The sequence below is a fragment of the Coenobita brevimanus genome, chromosome 24 (genome assembly GCF_032717465.1).
Source record: "Coenobita brevimanus isolate Jiangsu-jjx chromosome 24, ASM3271746v2, whole genome shotgun sequence".
NCBI classification, from domain to species: domain Eukaryota; kingdom Metazoa; phylum Arthropoda; class Malacostraca; order Decapoda; family Coenobitidae; genus Coenobita; species Coenobita brevimanus.
In genome coordinates this window covers 30,015,277-30,030,391 of record NC_136977.1, presented here as the reverse complement: position 1 = coordinate 30,030,391, position 15,115 = coordinate 30,015,277, and the positions used below count along the sequence as shown (strand labels likewise).

Here is a 15,115-nt window from a genome sequence, read left to right as displayed (position 1 = left end):
CCAGATGCCTTAATCCCATACCGGGTGGCCACAAACAAATCGCCTCCACGTCACCCTGTCGCCCACCATTTCACTGCCCTGCTCCCAGCTCACATCCCCCTCCCTCATATACCTCTCCACTCCATCCCTCCATCTCATCCTTGACTTCCCCCTCCCTCTCTCCCCCTCCATCTCACTCACATACACTCTCCTTATCAGTCTCTCACTCTCCATCCTCTCCACGTGCCCAAACCACCTCACTGTGTTTCTCCTAACGCTTTGTATCACATCCACATCCACACCACAATGCTTCTTCACATCCTCATTTGTCAGTCTGTATCTCCATGTGACTCCACATGCTCCTCTCAAAGAACTCATTTCCACTGCTCTCATTCTAAACTTGTGTCCCTCCAACAAGGTCCAAGCTTCACATCCATATGTTAGAGTTGGTATCAAAATACTGTCATGTAGTAACTTTTTCACTTCCATGCTCACTTCCCTGTTTCTTATCACTGCCCTCAAGGAACCAGCAGACTTTCTTCCTTGTTGTACCCTTTCAAGCACTTCACCCTCCAAACTTCCATCCTTACTAATCACATTACCCAAGTACTTAAACGTACTCACATTTTCCATTTCCTCCTCATTCAGCCTCACTGTACATTCACTGACTTCGCTTCTCTCGAAGATCGTAACTTTACTCTTCCCTACATTCACCCTTAGATTCCATTTCTTACACACTCTCCCAAACTCATCCACCAAGCCTTGCAGCTCCCTTTCGTCTTCACTTAACAACACAGTACAGTATTTTCTGCAAACAACAATACAGGGAGTTTCCAAACATTGCCCTCTCTCATTAGGGCCACTCCAGTATCCACTGCCCTACCTTGTATCTCTTTTATAATCCCATTCATATACAGATTGAACAACCACAGAGACAGGACACATCCTTTTTTTTTTTTTTTTTTTTTTTTTTTTTAAACAAAACAGAGGAAGGAAAAACAAATGAGTAAATAAAAAATAATCCATACACCAGATTACTGGCATCCTCCGTTCATAAAATATCTGTAACAGTTAGACTTGAACAGCTGTGGGTTGAAATTTGGAGGGAAACAACTCTGGGGAGGCGAATTCCAGAGAGATGCAGTTCGGGGAATGAAAGAATTCTGATAGGCAGAAGTTTTGCAATATGGCTGAGTGACATTCCAGTCATGAGCGCTACCAGATGCCCGTGTAGCACGAGGGAGGGCATGGAGAGGTGGCACCATGGACGCAACTTCATCTGAGCATTTGCCAAAAAAATATATGTAAAATAATGCAAGTGAGGCAACATTCCTTCTTACTTGCAGGGGGGGTAATTTATATGTAATGACAGGGTTGTTAATGATTCTAACAGCTTTGTTCTGAATTTTGTCTAGTTGTCTTAATGCAACCTCTCCACAACCATTCCACAAGGGTGAGCAATATTCAAGCTGAGAGCGCACATGACTCTTATAAATTATAGCTAACTGCTCATCGGCGAAGAAGTTACAGACTCTGTACAACAATCCAAGCTTCCTTGAGGCGGTTTTAGCAAGTGATCTGACATGAGAGGTCCAGCTGAGGGCACTGTTAAGTGAGACGCCAATAATTTCAGTACTTTTGGAGATGGGAATATTAGTAGCAATGAAGGTAATGTACGAATCTGGCAATATCTGTCTATTAGTAAACTGTATATACAGTAATCCCTCCAATATCCGACGTAATAGAGCCATAGGCAGGTCTGGATAGTGGTCCTGTCCGGATATTGGGCCCCAGCTTATGGACTTGTACTTATGGACCCTAACTCAGAGAAACACCTATACAACTCCCTCTGGACATGCATAGCACCTATTTAAGACCCAAATACACCAATAAGGCACATAAAAGACTGAAATAAATGCAAAAGAAGCATAAAATGAGGGTTTTGAGGTAGGTTCATACAATATTCAACATTCTGGGTACTTACAAGTGCTTGGCTCCTGGACTGGTACTTATGGGCCCTAACCTAGCCTAATTCAAACAAACACCTTCCTACTGCACATGCATAGCTCCTAACACCCTATTCACACCAATAAAGGACATTAAAGAGTGAAATGAGGTGTTTGAGGTAAGTATAGTATGGAAAAAAGTACAGTATGAAACATTCTGCTTACTTACAGCAAGTCCATGGCCATCTCGATGAATATCCGCCTCCTCTCGGACTCTGACAGTAAGAAGGATTTCCTGAAGCACTTTCAGTACACTGTTCATGAAGTCTTGCACTGAACTTAGTCAATCACACTCAGAAGTCCGTTCTCTTCACAGTGCGCACTCTTGTCTAACTTATGCTCCATTGTAACTTACTGAGTGTTGCACTCTGCACTTTAACTTTGCCCACTCTTCTAACCATTTTCTAAAGCAAAACAAACAAGTCTATTTACGTTAAATGTTTTTTCAAAATTGTATTCTCACTCACAATTGTAAATCCTTAACACAACACACTGTTTTTTTCACTGCACAACACTGTAAATTCCCGTGTGGTCTAGTGGAGAAGTTCTTGCTGTTTACTCACTGTCAAAGTCCGAGAGTATCACTGGCAGGTGACCTAGTGGTGCGTCGCTGGGTCGTGGTGATGGCGTACCCACTGCAGATGACTCTGAAGACAGACGCAAACTCACGTCGAGTGGTGACTCCACCGTGGCTGATATGCTGGGCTGTGGCTCGGAGCATGAGGGCCTGTCTTGGGGAGGCAACGGAGTGGAGCCAGGGCTGGGCACAGCGGGGGTCACAGGCCTGAAAAAACTGTCAATTGTTGATTGACGCAAGGACCGACGATTCTGACGATTGATGATGCGCTGCCTGAAAGCACGCACTTCCTCCACAAGTCCGAAGGGCCCCATCTCCCTGTCGCAGTCCGGGTGTTCCAGGTAGTCGAGAATGAACTCTATGTGTTCCCGGAGTGCACTCAGCTTGGGGATGGCTGGAGTAGTGTCATGCTGAGAGGAGTCCGCATCATCGTCGTTGTCCTCGTTGGAATCTTCAAGCTGGGTACTGACACCTGCAACTGAAGATGCGATCTCGATATCAGACAATGTCTGATACCCAGGATCGCCCTCGTCATCATCCAACCACTCACGCACATCGTCCACATCAACATCGTCGCCATGCGTACGTAGCCGTGCATGGAAGTCATCCACGTCAGACCCTAGAAAATCATACTCCACATCCGTTCCAAGAAGCAGACGAGACCAACCATTTTCTAGAGTCTTGACAGAGACATCCTTCCATGCACTGGCCCAGTTGTAGATTGCAGACTTGATGTTGTAGCGGCGAAGGTTTTCTAAAGTCCGCTGGCCTCGCGTGTCCCGTCCCTCCTTGCACTCCTCCTCATCCTCAAGAACAACATCACCTCGTCCAGGAACTTCCGGCGGTATAGGCGCTTTGTTGCCACAATCACTCCTTGGTCCATTGATTGGATGAGAGCAGTCGTATTAGGTGGCAGAAACATGCACCTAATCCGGCCATTCTCAGCCACCAAGTCCATGTCGCACGGCTGGGCAGGTGCATTGTCGAAGGAGAAGGAGGGCCTTTACCTGGTCGCGCGGGATTCCCAGTGTCTTTGGTAATTGATGACCTCCTTGACGAAGTGATGGTAGAACCAGTCTTTGAAAATCTGGGCTGTAAACCATGCCTTCAAAGAATGGTACCAGACGACAGGAAGGACATCCATCACCCCACGAAGACACCGAGGCTGCTTTGCACGGCTAACAATAACGGGCTTAAGCCGGTGCATGCCGTTAGCATTGGCACAACACAAAGCAGATATCCGTTGCTTGGAGAGCTTGCGGCCAGGTACATGCTTCTCCGTCTCCTCGGCTAGAGTGTTTGTTGGCAAAGAGCGATAGAATAAACCAGTTTTGTCAGCACTGTAGACTTGACCAAGAGTGAGGCCCTCCCTGTCGATCAAGCCCTTCACCTTGTGCCGAAACTCGTCAACTCCATCCTCGTTAGCGTCTAAAGCTTCGCCATGAGCTTTACGGTTGGTAAGGCCATGCCGTAACTTGAACGCGAAGAGCCAACCCTCGGATGCCTTGAAGTCTAGGGCGTCGTGAAGCCTGGCGAACTGCTCAGCAGCAGCCTTCAGCTCCGTTCCGCGTACCATCACACCAGCAGCACATTGCTGTCCATACCAAATCAACGTGGAGTGGTCGATTTCAGCAAACTTGGGAGTAAACATCACCTTCCTCTCCACGTTGCGTTTGCTTCTCGACGAGAAGTCAGCCGTGTACTGCATGAGTTTGTCTCGGGATCTCTTGATATCGAACAAAGTAGATCAGGCCAGGTTGAACTCGCGGAGGATGCGGGAAGAAGACCACCCTGCATCTACTTTCTACAATATCTCCCGTTTCTTCTCCAGAGTCAACACCACTCTCTTCCTCTTCTCAGGCGGCGGGGCCATCATCACACACACTAATAGGAGGCCCGAGAGCAGCAGGAGTGCCTGCAGCAGGTAAGGAACCACCACAAAAGCGAGCACGTGGGCAGCCATGACGACGAGTGTGCACTCGCGACGAGAGACAGGCGGAAAGTGGGGAGGATGCAGCGGTGCTCTATCAGACGTCGGAGGAATGACGCGCCACAACAAAGCTGTCCCGAGCCGTGTGCGCCAAGTTCAAATTTTGGGCAGGAAAATTTCGTCCCCCCCCCCGAATTTTTTGTGGTTTTCGGACCATTTTGGGAATATTGGATCCCGTGACGATTATGTCCGGTTAGTGGGGATGTTCGGATATTGGGCATTCTGATATTAGAGGGAATACTTTAGTTTTACTAGCATTAAAAGAGATAAGGTTGTTTTATCCCCATTCACTGATCGTAGATAGATCTTGATTTATGGAGATGGCTGTACTGAGTTGAGTGGTAGAGATATTAGACTTTGTAAATGGGTGTCTGATTGTGAATGAACTATGTAGTGTTGAGTGATCTGCATATGAGTGAATGGGATTGTGGGTGACAGATAAGAGATCATTAATATGAACCAGAAATAGGGTTGGCGCCAGAACTGATCCTTGCGGCACGCCGGTGTTAATTGAGTGGAAATTGGAATATACATCATCTACTTTTACTCTTATTTTCCTGTCACTAAGATATGAAGAAATCAAAGGAACAAAAGACGTTAGTCCATAGCAAAGGAGTTTGGACAGCAGAGAACGGTGCCATACTCTGTCGAAAGCTTTAGAGATATCAAGAGCTACTCCATGAGTGTCTCCAAAAAGATCAGTTGATTGATGGATGATATGAGTTAGGAGATTGAGTATGTCAATGGTGGATCTTTCGTGGCGAAAACCATATTGTCTATCACTAATTAAGTTGTTGGATTCAAGATGTTTAACCCGCGCCGTCCCGGCGACGTGAATTAACGCGGCAACATTGCTAGGTACCTAATTTGCACAATTTTCAATTTTCGCGAGTGATTTTTGGCACGTATACACGGGACACCTTCCTCTATTCCTCTACAAGATGCCAAGCAGGAACAATGCCTTACACCGCATAACCTTTCCCCCCCCCCCCTGCACGCCATTGTCTCAGCAATTCGCCTGTTACCAGTGACCTGGCCAATAAAGACATTCAGGGCCAGAGTGATTCCCCAATCGATGACAATGTGGAGGACAATGTTTACATACCATTAGAGGAAGAAACAGTCAGAAATGATGATCAGGTAATGTGGGAAAAAAAAGGTCATGAATGGTGATGAGTTAGTGAGTGAAACAATGCTTATAATGCCTATATTACTGTTTGAAAACCAATAAACTCTTGTACTGCATATAAATTCGTACCAAGTAAATAAATAAATACTGTTCATGAGTGGATAAAATAGTTACCCTCCCATAGAACTCATTTTCTTTGGTGCCAGCCTGTTAGAAAACCCAGTCAGGTAAGGAAGGACTTGTACCTAAATCGGGTATTTTAAACCTCAGGTGAGCGATTTCTCTATGAATTTTCGATGTTTCTCACCAGAAGCGGATGTTTGAGCCAAAAAAAAAAAAAAGGTCCAAAAACGTCGGGATGAGGCGGTTTAACAATGTGCTTATTAATTAAAGTTTCAAATACCTTACCAAGAGAAGATGTGACAGCTATTGGTCTGTAATCGGAGGGGTCAGACGAACTTCCTTTCTTCGGAATTGGGTGGATATTGGCTTCTTTCCATGAATTTGGGAATAAAGAAGTAAGTATGCATAGTCTGAATAATTTAGCTAGAACAGAGGCAAGTTCATGGGAACACTTTTTCAAAACAATTGGCGGAATTCCATCTGGGCCTGGAGCTTTGTTGGTAGGTAAAATGTCTAGGATGGATTTTATGTATCTTGTCTGTATTTTAAGTGGGGTAATTTTGGGAGAATCAAGTTCCAGTACTGGGACATTCTGGCTGGTATCGTCTATGGTAGAGTTTCTGGCGAAGGTACTGGCAAAGCTATCTGCTTTCCCACGCGGATCATTTGTAATGTTGCCATCTGAAGATTTTAGTGGGGGAATGGAAGATGACTTGTTAAAGTTATTATTGAAAGAATTAAGTGTTGACCAGAGTATTCTATTGTCATTAGGGTTATTAAGTAGTTCTGATGCTTGCTTTTGAAGAAAGTTTGATTTAGATAGATTTAATACAGCTTTTGCATGATTTCTAGCAATTTTAAATTGGGAGAGTGATTCAGGTGTTTTTGATTTTAAGGAAGAGTTATATGCTAACGACTTTTGGGCTGTTGCTCTGGCACAGTTGCCATCAAACCATTTTGGAGAGTTCGATCTTTTAGTGAACTGTTGACTTGGTAAGAATAAATCCATACCAGCTAGTATTAAGTCACAAATGTGGGACTGGGTAGAATTGGGATCACTTGAGAAGAAAGACTGCCATGGAATGTCAGCAAGATAATTTCTAAATCCATCCCAGTCTGCCCTATCAAAGTGCCACCAGGTCACCCTGACAGGTTCAGAACGGGGAGGTGTGGGAGGGTTAACTAATGAGGCTTTGATGAGATTGTGGTCAGAGGATCCAAGTGGTGACAGTATCTCTATCCTGTATTGATCTGGATTATTTGTCAAGAATAAATCCAAGAGATGGGCATTATGGTCAGGATTATCAGGTATTCTGGTTGGTTGCTTTACCAACTGGGTGAGATTAAACGATTCTGCAAACAGCTCGCATTCTAGACCAGCGTCATCAGTCCGGGCAGAATGCAATAACCATTCAACATTATGTATGTTAAAATCACCCAAAATGGTAATTTCGGTGCCAAGGGCAAGGTTAAGGTTACTCAACTGAGTGGATATGGAATCAAATACACTTGGTTCCGAAGAAGCATTGGAGGAACGGTAAACTACACAAATATATTTGGTAATGTTTTGACAGTTTAGTTTATATAATGAGTAATCAAAACTGGATGAAGTGAAGTTTAAAACAGTGTCAATTGCATATTGGGTTTTGATATAAGAACAGGTGCCGCCCTTGTTACGGAAGTTTGTAAGGAGATGGTAACCGGGAAAACAAAATGGAGATATATCGGTTGAGGATGAGATTTGTGGTTCTGTGAGGAAAAGGGCCAAAGGGGATATGGACTGAAGGAAAAAATGAACTGAGTTTATATTTGTGGTAAGGCCGCGGATGTTGGTAAAGAATAAGGCCGCACTGTCACTTCTTCGCTGACGAGCATTCCCGGAAGTAGCAACAGTCGCTCCCGGCACAGTAGCTTGATGGTGACCGGGAGGACCCTGTGCCACCAGCCCTACCCTGCCGGTGGTGGCAATCCGAGGTACCACCTCATTTGATAGTAAGATTGCAGCGGCCATTACTAAAGACGTGAATAGAAGGTGTGATATGTTATGCACATGTAGTGTAGTGTAGACAGTTGAAGGTAAAGGTATTATGAGAGCATGCTGGCCTGCTCTCTGTGTAAATGAATGCACTGAAAATGTTCAGCAAAGGGAGATGGTCAGGATCAAGTCCTGAGGGCTGATGAAAGGGGAGCTCCAGCTCTCTCTATCACCAGCTTGCCATCAACGCCGGGAGTACTGCCCTGTTTGACTGGTGCTACAGTCTACTCCCTGTGTCAACCCAACCTTCAAATAGAAAAATTCACTTAGCTCACCATCCACACACACAGCAGCCCTAGCCCCCTCATACATACTCTTCACTGCATTGAACAGCTTCCCATTTACTCCATATTTTCTTAATACTTTCCACAGTCCGTGTCTATCCACCCTGTCATATGCTTTCTCCAAATCCATGAAGGCCACATACAACTTCATTCCCCTCTCTAGAAACTTTTCCACATGAATATCTTATCTACAGAACCTCTTCCCTTCCTAAAACCTCCCTGTTATCTCAACTAATTCCTCAGTTATTTCCCTAACTCTGTCAATAAGTATCCTACTATATACTTTTCCTATTACATTAAGAAGACAAATGCTTCAATGATTACCACACACTTCTTTTTCCCCGTTTCCTTTGTACAAGGGAATAATTATACCTGACTTCCAATCCTCTGGGACTCTACCTTCCTCCCAGACCAACCTGCACATCTTCCACATCCATTCTTCTACTGTCTCTCTTCCATGCTTCAGTATTTCACCACACATTTCATCAATTCCTGGGGCTTTCCCCATTTTGACTTTCTTCATTGCATCCACAACTTCCATCCTACTGATTTCTTCCTCTCTTCTCACATCCCTACTTCTCCCAGCCATTCCCCAACCACTTACACTCGCATTACTTTCATTCTCTATGTTCAACAATTCTTTAAAGTGTTCTCTCCATGTGCTCACTTTTTCTCCCTTCTCCACAAGTAATCTATCATTTTTATCTTTCACTCCTCGATGAACATCATTCCCACCCTGTCTAACTCTCTTTACCTCTTTCCAGAACATTTTCTTACAGTCTTTCCACTTTACACTCAAATTCCTCATCCACCCTCCTCTTACTCTCTTTTACTAATCTTTTCACCTCTCTCTTACTCTCTACACATAACTCTCTCTTCCGTCTGTCAACTTCTGCCATGGCCCTATTTCTCATCCACTCACTATATGCTTTCTTCTTTTGTGCCACAGCCTGTCTTACCTCTTCATTCCACCATGCTGTTTCCTGCACCCCCTTTCGTCTTCACTTCACCCCACACACCACCTCACATGCTGCACATATTTCTTCTGTAAATATCTTGCACACACCTTTCATGTCTTCCATCTGCCCCAATCCATATTTTCCCAATCGCTCCTCCACTTCTCTCTTATACTCTGCCTTTTTCTCATCCCCTTGTAACCTTTCCACTCTCCTTGCATCTACTCCTTCCTCCATCCTTCCCTTCTTCTATTTCTTCATTTTACTTGGACCTTAATTCTGACCACCACGAAGTGGTCGTCAGAAAGTCCATTCCCCCAACCTGTATATGCCCTTGCATCCATTACACACCTTCACATCCTTTCATCCACATACACACACAATCAGTCATTGCCTTCCTTTCATTCAGTTCACCACCCACCCTTCTCATCACTTGCCATGTATTCCTGTGGATCATTTTGTGCCTGAAGAGGGTATTGGCTATCACCAGCCCCCTCCTGGGACAGATGTCCACTAAAGCACTGCAATTCTCATCTGTCTCAGCAGGCACACCCCACTCACCAACTACTCCATCCACCTTCACATTCCCTACTTTACCATTCATATCTCCAATCAGAAACACCCTCTCATTCCTTTCAAACTTTTCCATGCACACTTCCACATTTGTCCGGAACTCTTCTTTCACTCTGCTTGCATGATCTTGCATTGGCGCATACACGCACTCAATCGCCCACATTTGTATTCCAACTTTCAGTCTTACCCACACAGTCTTTGAGCCAACTGATCCATACTCTCTTATATTCTCCTTGCATCTGTTACGCACAACAATACACACTCCTTCTTTTGTCCTCTCATTCTCATCTACTCCCGCACACATACCCCATCCATACTCCCATTGTCTCACATTGTAACCTCCATTTAGTTTCAGTTACTCCACATACATCAACTTTCGCACTCTCAAGCACCTGGACAATCTTTCTCTCTTTCACTTTGTCACTTTTCACCCCATACAGTCCATGTTTCCATCCGTATCATGTCCTTTGTTCGGTCCTTAGTCTTCATCTTTTGATCCGTCTTGGTTCGAGGCTTCTTGTTCGTATATTTAGTTAGTCGTATTCCGGGGAGGGGTACCAACCCTCCGCCAACCCACTTGCTGTCACGTAGGGAACACGTGTTCGTTGACTATAAGGTTACCACCTAGCATTGTAAATGTAAAAAATAAATTACCTTAATTTTTTGTTCAATCATTTATTCAACACGATTTTTTAGAGATATACAGTATAAACAGTTCGTCAGTGGTTGTTGAATGCTCTGCAACTTTCAGCTAACATTGACGAAATGTTTGATATCTGTGGGAAATCAGCATTGACTAAATGAGCAAATGACAAAATATGGTAGTTTATGCTCTTTTTTTTTTTTCCTTTTCTTTCATCAGGAAGATAATTTATTCATTTATAACATGTAGCTCTTTCATAACAATAGATTATAAATAAGGGCAGGGGAGAAAGTTCAATGATACAACTGAAATCATGACAAAAAAAATACCGCAACCCATATGGTTAGACGCAACCTGAGCCGAGAAATGCGAATAGTTGGATTTCACTTGGGTGCAACCTGCGTCAAAAAAATTGCGAGCGGTTGGATTTTTAATTGAACCCTCGTGTATGAGAGGGTTAAGTGAAATGATAACTTTCATTGTGTGAAATACTGAAACATGCAACTTTGGAAATCATGCCCGGCAAGGATGCTACCGCTAGTGGAAGGTGTGGTGCAACTGACGGTACCATGGGCAAGACAAAAAGGATAAGATTTTTATTGAGATTTTAGGTTTAGTGGCCCTTCATCCTCCTCCCTATCCCTGTTGAACCCATGTTATATCAACCTCGGTACAGTCAATCACTGCTATTCGTAGGGGTTATGTACCAGACACCCCTGCGAATAATCTGTACCTTCCGCAAAAATCACTGGTTTTTACTGAACATCAGCATCCGGACCCCCTTTCCCCCCTTATGGCAGGGTGAGGAGTAGGAATGTCAGACAGCCAAAGTTTGGCCAATTCATTGGACCACTCTTCCATTCACTTATCATTCAAGCCCTTGAAATCCAGGATCCATCTGATGGGCACATTAATACTTCCTAAAAAGACAGTACAACATGGTACAGAAGCTTTTCTGAGTATAGTTTACTGTACTCACCTTTGCAATGATGTAACACACTTTGCTCTTCTTCGCATCAAGATGGCACCTAACATCCACAAATGACTGCCCCTCATGCACCATGTTCAGCAGTTTCACTTTATCTTTCAGTGACATCACTTTCTTCTGCTGCTTGGGCTCCCTAGCAGTAGATGCACCCTGAGCAGCACACTTCAAACCCATTTTTCACAGGGATGGAGTTGACTAATGAAGCCATAATAACAAGCGGAACACATGCGGATGCACAACCATTGAAATGAACTGAAAGAGAATGGGCACGGTGGCATATGATGGGTGCGACGAAATTCCAAATCAGCGGTCATTTCAGATTGGCGCTTTTAATTCACTGAAAGCAGTGATGAGAAATAGGGAGGTGAGAATGGAAGTTAAGAAGTCACCGCATGATAGTATTGTGATCCCTACCCTGACATATGGAAGCGAGGCGTGGACCTTGCAAGAGGGGAACAAGTCAAGAGTGAGAGCAGTGGATATGAGTTACTTGAGAGGAGCCTGTGGAGTGACATGGAGGGACAGGTTGACGAATGAAGAAGTGAAGGAACGTTGTGGGATGGATGTGGATGTGGTTGAGAAGATTAGGAGAAATACACTGAGGTGGTTTGGACATGTGGAGAGAATGGAGAATGAAAGACTGACTAAGAGGGTTTATGTAGGTGAGGTGGAGGGAGGGGTATACTGAGGATAAGGTGGAGGGATGGAGTTGAGAGGTATATGAGGCAGGGGGGGGGGTGAGTTGGGGGGAGGGTAGTCAAATGGTGGGTGACAGAGCGACTTCAAGTCGTTTTGTCTGTGGCCACCCTTTGCAGGATTAGGGCATCGGGCTATAGTTAGATAGATTGCTTTTAATTGGAAAATATTATACCTTAAATTTTGATCACCCTATAGGTTTAAACAGACCTAAATATCTGAAATCTGGTAAAAAAATTTCTTTAACCATTTATTTTAAAAATCAGGATTCAGAGTGGAAATTTGATATAGTTAGTGGAAGTGTTTCACGTCTGGTTCAACAGCTTGCCATGACAGACTTTTGTTTTGTATCCATATTAATTTACATACATCTATTTGTACTCAAAATCAGTATTTATGCAAAACAGAGGTTTGTCAAGGCATGCTGATGAAATGAAGGGGAAAGATCCGCTAACTTTAATGTGTTTTAGTTCTGAAACCAGAAGTTTTATTAACAGTATATTAAGAAATTTTTTTTTATGGATTTAAGATAATTAGGTGTGAATGAACCTATTTGGTGATAAAAATTATAAATATTTTCCAATTAAAAGTGCTGATGCTGTGCTGATTTGGTAAACGACCACTGCTTCGGCAATTCGTCACTCAGCACGTGACTGGATCCCCTCATTGAATGGCCAGTTTGATAGGGAGAAAGATTACACATAGGCAGATAATAAGGGACGCTGCCCTAGGAACCAATCACAAGCAGGCACTCATTGCCAGATAAGAACAAGAGATTTGTTGTGAAATACTGAGTGCTGTAGAGTGCTGATGCCCTGTGCTGAGCAGCACATACCTCTGCGGGGTAACTGCACGGCTTAACTGTAAAGGACAGTATTCCTCGTGGAAAATATGCAAAAAAATCACTTATGAACCACTAGGAACAGCTGATGCTGTGGGAAAAGCAGGAAATATCATCTTGTGAATTTTTGGAATAATTTCTCAGAAAAATCCATGAATATGCAGACCTGCAAATGGCGAACTTTGTGAATAGCGGGAGTTGACTGTACACAGTAAATTGTTGTGCAATGAGTTTTCACTGGGTGTAACCCCATTACATGCCGAGGCATAACTGAACGAGGTCTGTTTGGAAAGTATCCAGCCATTTGATATAAAAAAAAAAATATGGCTTAACAAGGACAGTGACACCTTAGTCACCTTCAAAGTACTCCCCATGGGACCTCACACACTTCTCTGAGTGTCCCTTCCACTTTTGAAAACATCGCAAAGTCCTATTTGAGATCTCTGTCAGCTGCCTCGTCGCGTTCTCCTTAATCCTGTCAGTGGTCTGAAAAATCCAACCTTTCATCAGCGATTTTAGTTTTGGAAGAGCCAGAAGTTGCAAGAAGCCAAATCTGGGCTGTAGGGGGGCTGAGAGACCTGGGTGATGCAATGTTTTGCCAAAAAAACATGCATGAGATGTGAAAAATGGGCAGGCGTATTGTCATGATGAAGCTGCCAGTCACCACTTGCACACAGCTGTGGCCATTTTCTTCTTATTGCATCTATCAGCTTGTGAAGAACTTATGTAGTACTCCTTTGATATTATGTGGCCAAGAGGAGTGTATTCGTGGTGAACAGCACCTTCATGATCAAAAAACACCGTCAACATGGCCTTGACATTGCTCTGACTTTGCTGCACCTTCGGATGTGGAGACGCAGGCGACTTCCATTGGGATGACTGGGCTTTTGTTTCAGGGTCATAGCCGTAGACCTACGACTTATCTCCGGTTTTTACCTGTTTGAGGAAAGGTGGATCATTGTTAGCAGTTTGAAGCAATTCCTCTGCAACTTCAGCACAGAATTCCTTCTGCTTTCATGAAAGGAGCTGTGAAATGAATTCTGGCGCCACACATTTCATGCCAAGATCTTCTGTCAGAATCTCAGGAACGTTAGTCTGTGAAATCCCTAGATCTTCTAATTCTTGCACTGTCAATCGCTGATTTTCATTGATTGCAGCCCACATGCATTCAACATTTTTGGGTGTCCAGCAAGTTGAAGGCCTTCTAGAACATGGATCACTTTCAATGGATACCCACCCATCATTAAAGCATCTGTACCACAATTTTATCTGGGCTTCACTCTCTGAATCATCCCCAAAAGCCTTCTTAATCATTCAAATAGTTTCCATGGACGAATGTTCAGGTTTGTAGCAAAACTTCATGATTCTCAGATCTACTCGCTAATCATCGTGATTGCGATGGTTATACTGTTCCCACGCTCACTCAGTGGCGTCTGCTGGCCAACTGAGTTTTTCCACAGGAGGGTGGCTGGTCACACATGCACAGTACATTTCCATTTGAGCACCTGCCAAGCTACATCAGGGCCACGTGACAGCTTCTCGAGTTATTCACAATGGCTGGATACTTTCCGGAGACCTTGTACATGTTAAAATTTTTGGAAGAAATTGTAGATACAACATGCTGGATAATTTTCCCACCATGATTCTTATGTTATATGGCACCTATTTGGTGAATTTCAAGCTGGAATAAATGCAAAACTTCTTTCACTGCTCCTGTGTTTGGTACCATTAGTGCTAATAATCAATTTTGTTTACAGGGGTGGGTGGCTTCACTGGATGTAGAGAATATGGATGAAGAGACAAAGGCAGAACTTCTTGCCATCCACGAGAAAGTTGGCAAGATGCTTAGTACATGTACATGAGAATTTTGGAAGTCAACAGAATGTTGATTCTGTGAATCCAATATTGTCCTCATCCTTGGTCTCCCTCTCTAATGTTGTCCTGACAGTATTAGATTCAGATTGTTTGAATAGGCTTAGGGGAAGCTTTTCACAGTAAGTGTTAGATATAGCAATCATGTACCCTTCACTGTTGGAGGTCCTTCCCAAATTGATAAAGTTTGGTGATAGCAGTTTTGTTTTCATATCTGTTGCCAGGTGCCTATTCCAGAGAGGGGTGGGCACAAACAAATTGCCCTCACATCACCTTGTTCTCTGCCATTTGGCAGCCATCCCCTTCTCCACTCCATCTGCCGCTGCACTCATTATCTCCCTCCACTCCATCCCTCCATCTCATCCTTGGCTTTTTCCTCCTCTCTCCTCCACCTCACACAAATGAAACTCCTCTAGTCAGTTT

At 43.9% G+C, this 15,115-nt stretch overlaps 1 protein-coding gene across 1 annotated transcript in view; it reads left to right on the top strand.

The window, feature by feature from the left end:
* borr (borealin-related) overlaps positions 1–14,772 on the top strand; it is a 102,573-nt gene extending 87,801 nt beyond the window's left edge. The window contains exon 5 of the mRNA XM_080267537.1: positions 14,578–14,772. Within this exon, the coding sequence (XP_080123663.1) occupies positions 14,578–14,682 (105 nt within the window). The 3' untranslated portion in view covers positions 14,683–14,772. The remainder of the gene's footprint in view (positions 1–14,577) is intronic.
* Positions 14,773–15,115: the final 343 nt, after the last annotated feature.